General features: G+C 44.2%; 1 protein-coding gene and 1 non-coding gene across 2 annotated transcripts in view; one reads left to right on the top strand and one right to left on the bottom strand.

Moving 5' to 3' along the window:
- Positions 1-42, bottom strand: part of Trnak-uuu (transfer RNA lysine (anticodon UUU)) — a 73-nt gene extending 31 nt beyond the window's left edge. Inside the window, exon 1 of the tRNA in view lies at positions 1-42. This exon is cut by the window's left edge and continues 31 nt beyond it. This is a non-coding gene — a tRNA (tRNA-Lys).
- Positions 43-6,708: 6,666 nt separating this feature from the next.
- The window catches only part of LOC137972730 (uncharacterized), a 1,380-nt gene continuing 588 nt past the window's right edge, over positions 6,709-7,500 (top strand). The window contains exon 1 of the mRNA XM_068819450.1: positions 6,709-7,500. This exon is cut by the window's right edge and continues 588 nt beyond it. Within this exon, the coding sequence (XP_068675551.1) occupies positions 6,709-7,500 (792 nt within the window).

Below are 7,500 nucleotides of genomic sequence, written 5' to 3' on the forward strand. Positions count from 1 at the left end.
CAGATTAAAAGTCTGATGCTCTACCGACTAAGCTAACCGGGCTCATGTTTCGAGTTTGTGAGTCAGAGCACTCTAGTACATTCACAAGGTGTCCTTTTGGTTATTCTTTCCTACTTATGTAACTAGAATCCAACAATTGCAATCTTTGTTTTAAGGAGCTATTTTCGCTCTGTAGTCGGATGCGTTTTCATGCTGTCACCCAGGAATGCAATGGTCTCATTTGTATACGATTCACTGGCATCAGACTTTAGTTTGGCAATTTCATAGGCGCAAACCTCTCTTAGGGACTGTGCAATAATTATCAGGAGGGGGGGGCTAGAACCAGAGGGGGGGCCTTAAGTTAAAATAATGGAAAGGAGGGGGGGCTCTGCATTAGATTTCTCAAGTAAGTTGAGGGGGGGTCTTAATTAAATTTCACAAATTCGATAATGAATAAATAAACATTTTCCAAATAGACAGATGCCACGCCTTTGACCATCCATAATGTCTAAATATTGCATCAACATAAACACATGCTTTAACTTATTTAGAATGTCAACATACGATAGATTGAAACAATCGCTCATGCACAGAAGTCACAAACCACGTTGTGAGCTTTGCCAAAAAACATTTGGCATTTAAGAGGTCCCGCAGACATGCCAGGTCTGTTCTTGATTTAAACAGCGAGAGGGTTTCTAGGTCTACAGTTTCTAGTTGAGGAATGCCACATACCGGTACTTCTGTTTCATAGTTGTCATCAATGGGTTCACCTCCCAAAGACCGAAAAATTATACAGGTTCGGGTCCTACGGTTTTCTGAGGCAGCAATCCTCTTCTTCTCCCTTTTTTTCTTCTGTTCCTTCTTTTTTTTTATTTGGATGCTTTAGATTTGGCACCAATAGGAAATGTCGCTTTATATTTAGCCATCACCCTATCCAGGTCTTCTACAAGATGCAGAACGTTTAAACCGACTTGAGACTTTATTGAATGACGTTGTTCAGCATTAAATTTGTGTAAACAGCTGAGGCCAGTCTTCAGTTTGCCATTGTCTGTAAAAAGACTTTTGTCGTGTTTTTCTAACTTGGTTACGACAGCATTAAGCTTGTCCTGGATATCATTTGCCTCTTTTTTGCAACGTCTGATGTTGCTGTCATCATGGGGAGTTGGCTTGTAATCCTCTCGGAGAAACCTTCCTGCACAAGCAGGGTTGTCGGATAAAAGATATTGGTATCTGTTCTCAAGTTTTTCAATGTCTAAAGTAACTTTATATTGCCTGTCTCTTTCCGCGATAAACTCCTGCTTCATCAATGCTGCATTGGTTTCAGCCCTTGTTTTGAAACTTTCGTAAAAATCTGACAGGAGTTTGTTACCGAATAATGCAATTCGCAAGTAAACTGAAACTCTACCTAAAGGAACACGGATTATCCGTCAGCGGAGGGAAAGCAGCACTCGTAGTTCGTGTTCTAGGTGCTGGGGAAGCTCAACGTAAAGAAAACCCGGATGAGCAGCAATCTAGCAGTTCCGAAGATCAAGGAGATAATGAACAATCAGACGATTCGGAAATTGACGATTATGAAGAACAAAGTTTCGAGGTGCTCTTCATCCCTAACGACGCAGTGGAATGCGTTGCAGCACGGTTAATAAAGGTACGGGTTAGAGAGGGGGGAGGCACATCATAATTTTGAGAGAACGTGAGGGGGGGGGGTCAGAGCTAATCTTGACACTCCTGGAGGGGACCTATCTAATTTTTCCTTTGGTGAAGCTCATTTTAGGACCCCCCCTTCCTGATAATTATTGCACAGTCCCTTACTTTGGCCTCAATAAATAAAAATATATCATGATCTGCGTCTTAACTTATTTTTCTCTCATTTGCGAATGTTTGCTGTCTGACTTGCTGTCTTTAGGCTCGTTTACACAGAGCGATTTTATCGCGCGACAAGAGGTGCGATCGAACGGCGATTTTACGGCGACAGCAAATCGCGCGTGTGAACAGCCGACGATTTCACTGCGATTTGTAGCGCGACAGATCGCAGCCTTGTCGCCGCAAATTCGAACATGCTCGAAATTTAGTGCAACTTTGCTGCGATTTTATCGCAGCTCTTGTCGCACGATAAAATCGCTCTGTGTAAACGAGCCTTTTGATGATTGCTTGGGAGACATGTTCACTGAGATGTCATGGCGGCCCGAAATCATCCCGCCAGTGTGCACTTCTTCAGCCCTCGTTTGTCCAACTTAGCCTTCAGTGTTTCAGTTTTCAGAATAAGATTTCTTTACCGTCAAGAAGTATCAAATCAGGACCGAAATTACCCTCTGCCACGGCCAGATTGCTGTTTTTAACTACTTTCTCGGGGTCATCTTCAGCTTCTTCGCACGCATTGGGAGTTTCGATGGGTCCCAAATTTTGATTTCTTTTCTGTCCGCACGCTCCTTGAGAGACGAATTTTTATTATTATCTTCGTTCATATAATTAGCTTAGTATTTTCTTTTAGTCTCACTTTTGTTCACGAATTCATTTTTTCGGAAAATGAGACGAAATAGTCTCCAGATGTCAGGGGCACCCAACGAGAACATAGTTTAAAACCACTTAACCATATATGGAATTGTTCAACGTATTTTAGTATTTAAACGGTAGATATAGGCATATTTTTATCCCCTACAAATTTTTCATTTGTTCGGATTTCCCAGGTGAAAGTCTAGTGATCCAAAAATTATAGGGATCAAAAATTACCTTTTCGAAATTTTCAGCCAGAAAAAAGGCTCCCGAAAATTCTAGGTGACCTTTTCAGGGTAAAAATCCGTTAAAAATGGGCAATTATACCATTTTTCAGATGTTCGAAAATCCTAGGAGAGGCAGGCAAGCAAAAAATTTTACAACAAATGTTCCGAAAATTCTAGATCTCAAATCGTCTTCCGAGCAGATATTTTCCAAAAATTGACCTTCGGTACCCCTGAGATGTTCCGTTACTTCACTAGTTTAATGACTCACGGTTTCAACTCACAAAAAATCCTATGGCTCACAATTACAATTCAGTGGACAAAGACATGGTCCCTATTAGATCAATAGGTAAAGCATCAGAGTTTTACTCTGAGGGTCATGGGTTCAAGTCCCATACCGTGCAAATGAATGAGATCATCGTGGTCCAGTTTCCATTTCCGTTCAAAGAAAGCAGTACTAGATAGTAATACAATGGTTTGACATTGCCTAGTTTTTTTGATGTTTCGTGCAAGACGTTTCGGTGCTTAAGCCTTTAGAAGTTGCAATATAACGGTAGCACGCGTGAGTCAAATAACAACAGCACGTCGAGCGCGCGCTGATGAAAATCCGCGTGCAGTTTCTTGAAAACCTAGCACGAGACTTACGCGCATGCCAGAGACTTGTAGACCTCTGGTATGGCGATGTGGTCATTTCCAGATTGCGGATACTTTATTGAGTACCAGGCTTCCAAGAAAAGTCGCTCGTGGTAGTTAGCCTCGTGTCCAACAATTCTGACACTTCCAAAATCCAAAATGTAAATCTACTGCTAAGTCTTGCCAGGGTCCATCGGGTAATGAGGTGGATCGAATAGGTTCAGGAGGATCTGGTTGTGCCACCAGCTGACACCCATGGCATGCTCGGCAATGTCTCTCCGCTGCTTTATCCATCCCGGGCCACCACACCTTGGTTCTGAGGTTCTGTTTGGTGCCAACCACGCCCAAGTGGCTTTCATGAGCAAGTGCTAAGGTCCTTGGCTGCAACTTACTAGGAATAATAATGCGTGTACCTCTAAGCACGAGCTGACCAATGACACACAACTCCCCCGCCACTGTCATATATTGTCTACACTTTTCAAACCGCCCCGTTGCAATAGCTTTCCTCACTTCTTTCAGCTCTTCATCATCGGCAGAGGCCTCTTCTATCTCACGTGTTGTGAGTGCCGTTGGTGTTGCACTTGCAGCAACAAACCTAACATACTCCTCAGTGCACCGCTGGTGGTTGTCAGGTTCGACCCTCGTATGGAGTAGACGCGACAATGGATCAGCAATGTTCTCGCGCCCTGGCCTGTGTATCACACTGAAATCATATGGCTGTAATCTGAAAACCCATAGTTCTATCCGTGCACATGGTCTTGACCGTGGACCCTATATGACCTCTAAAGGCTTGTGGTCGGTCTCTACAACAAACTGCATCCCATACACATAGACATGGAGTCTCTCGCATGCCCACACCACACCGAGCGCCTCCTTCTCTGTCTGGGAGTATCTCTGCTCACATCCAGTCAAACTACGACTTGCATAACATACCGGTGTCCATGTACTGTCCTGCTTCTGTACGAGAACAGCGCCCAGCCCAACTGCACTGGCGTCCGTGATTATCTTGGTGGGCGCATAACCATCGAAATATGCCAAAGTACAAGCTTCTGCCATCTTCTGTTTGAGACATTCAAAGGACTTCTTCTGCTCTGGTCCAAATTCAAAGGGTGTCTCTTTCCTTGTCAGTCTTCGCAGGGTTTCAGATAAAGTGGCAAAGTGAGGTATGAACCGGCTGCTGTAATTGGCTAAACCCAGAAAGCTACGTACATCTGACGCACTCTTTGGTTCTTCCACCTCTAATACTGCTTTAACACGATCTGCTGTAGGACCAATGCCTTTCTCTGAAAGCAGCATGCCCATGAACACCAGCCTGTCCGTGTTGAACAAACATTTCTCAGCATTTAAAGTGAGACCGCACTCTTGCAGACGCTCTATAGTTTGGTGGAGTCGCCTGTTGTGTCTTTCTGTGTCGGGACCATGCACCACAATGTCATCCGAAATGTTTTCGACACCTTCAATACCTGCCAAGGCTGAAGCGATTTCATGCTGATATTGTTCACTGGCAGAACAGACCCCAAAGAGTAAACGCTTGTATCGAAACAAACCATCAGGTGTAGCAAAGGTTGTGATTTCCCTGGATTCTGGGCTCAACTCCAACTGGTGGTACCCCCATTTAAGGTCTAGTTTACTGAAAACCTTAGAGCCATTCGTTGTATGTAACACCTCATCAACTGTAGGAATTGGATATCGTCTTCCCATAATGGCTTGGTTTGCCTGACTCATGTCCACACATAGGTGGATGTCCCCGTTGTCCTTTGGGACAATCACCACAGGGTTGACCCAGGGGGCTGGACCTTCCACTGGTTCAATTATTCCCATGTCCAACAGTTCTGTGGTCTTATCTCGGATCTTTCCTCTCAAATTAAATGGCACCCTTCTATAAGGCTGTGCAATAGGTTTTACAGTGGGGTTTATATCCAGGGATATCTGTTTGTTCTTCAGTTTTCCGACACCCTCAAATACCTCTGGGTACTGCTGTTTTAAATTGTCAGCTTTACTTGTTACCATAGCAATGTTAATGCCAACTTTTAACACCCCCAGTTCTGTGGCTGTGATCTTTCCAAGCAACGACATCCCTCTACCTTTAATCACCAAGACTTCAGCTTTGGTGGATCTATCACAAACACTCACTGTGCACTTAAAACTACCCTTAACTGGCAGTGGCTGACTAGACGCATATGGGTATAGCTTCTTGTCTGGGGTAGCCACTTGTGATTCACATTTCACTCCCTTCACCTTAAGCTGTTCCCACGTCCCCTCGTCAATAATGTTGCTGCTCGACCCAGAGTCTATTAACATCCTAAGGTTTACTCCTCCTACTTGTACGGTGACCATTTCTGGGTGTCCTCCTTCTGTAGCATAGTCCTGCTGGGGCCCAGGGTCATTGTCATCGGGTCCCGCCCAACCTGGCGAGCATATGACTTTGTCTTGCAAACTTTTTCAAAATGATCTTTCCCGCGACATTTCCTGCATGTTTTGCCCTTTGCTGGGCACTGGGGATCACGACCGAAATGTCCCAATAAACCACATCTATAACATGTCTTATCTCTCCCTTGGAATCGGCCTTGCATGCTTGTACTCGGATTGTTACTTCTCTCATTGATTCTATTGATATGTTCTGATTCTACCCCCTTTCTGAAAGGGCAGCCAGTTGGGTTTCTATCTTTTCGCATTTTGCTGCAACCTCTGGGGTGCGTGTTAAGTTCAGTCCTTGGCCTTCTTCAAGCAATTTTCGTTTGATGTAAATGGAAGTGCACTTATTCAAAACTGCGTCTCTTATCTGGTTGTCGGCATCAGTGCCAAAATCACAATCTTTAGCTGCTTGTCTTCAGCGAGTAGCGAATTGCTGAACTGTCTCACCTGGGTTTTGTGTGATCCGATGAAAGGTCTGGCGGGCGAATGCTGAATTTACCTGTGGCACGAAATAGGCGTTGAGAGCTTCAACAGCACTGGCGTAATTTGTAGCATCCCCGGTTTCAGTTAAGGTGGTGAATATCTCCTGCACATCAGGCCCAGCCAGGTGGAGTAACATTGCTCGTCGCCGCTGTTTAGTTGCTGCTGTGGTTCCTTCGCTTATAATAAGCCCTTTCCCGTCCGCGTACAGTTCGAATGAAGTTAACCACCTCTTCCATCGGGGACCAATCGTCGCTGGATCAGAGAAACAATCAAATTTCGGTAACACGCTCTTTTCCATTGCTTTTCGTTTCTCCTCGTCGCCAATGTAGTATTCCCGAGAGTAATAAAGTATCCAAACAAACAGATTTAACTCAACCAATTTCATTGCAAACGTAACATGGCCGCCGCTATCAAAAGCACATGGTTTTTCCTATCCCAACATACTTAGCGGCCCAATACATTACACCACCTATTTCGTGAGGATATGCTCGCTCTCCAAAGTGATGTGAGGCAAACATCTGAGACTAATTCAGAACGGTTAGCAGACACGCACGCGAGAAAAATCGACGATCTGATAAGCAAAGAAACGCAGCGATCAACCGTGGTTGACCAGGAGAAATGGGTTGTTAACATATCCAAACGGGGTTTGACTCCTGTTGAGACTGCGGCCCTCAAAAAGGGACTAAATTTTTCTATCGCTCCAAGGAAAGTTCCTGTCTCAAAAATACTATCCTCCATAGAAACGGGCATTTACAATTTGAGTCAATCAGCCAAAGACACGATACGTGTCTCAGTCGCTAACTCCTTGAAAACTTGCAAATTGCCCGCAGCGGTTAACGTAACGAGAGAAGAGGAAAGGGCATTGAATAACCGGAGAAAAGATGAGGAGGTAACAATCGTTTCTGCCGATAAAGGGAGATCCGTCGTAGTAATGGGTAAGGATGAATACCAAGAAAAAGTATCTGTTTTGTTGAACGATACAAACACTTATTTGAAAATCAGACAAAAGATCAAATCCATCATCAAACGTCGAAAAATAAGTAACAAACTTTTGCTTAACATCAAAGAGGAAAAGGATGACAGCGGATCACAAATTGGACCGCAACTGTGCAAAAAACTACACTGCAGCAATTCAACGCCAGCGTCGTTTTATGGTCTCCCGAAAATTCATAAACCTGCAAGACCACTCAGACCCATCACAAGCAGCATAGGTAGCCCCACGTACGCTATATCCAAACATCTTGTTCCTCTTCGGAGAAATCACTTCTCTGTCAAA

Source organism: Montipora foliosa, chromosome 10, assembly GCF_036669935.1.
Source record: "Montipora foliosa isolate CH-2021 chromosome 10, ASM3666993v2, whole genome shotgun sequence".
Taxonomy (NCBI): domain Eukaryota; kingdom Metazoa; phylum Cnidaria; class Anthozoa; order Scleractinia; family Acroporidae; genus Montipora; species Montipora foliosa.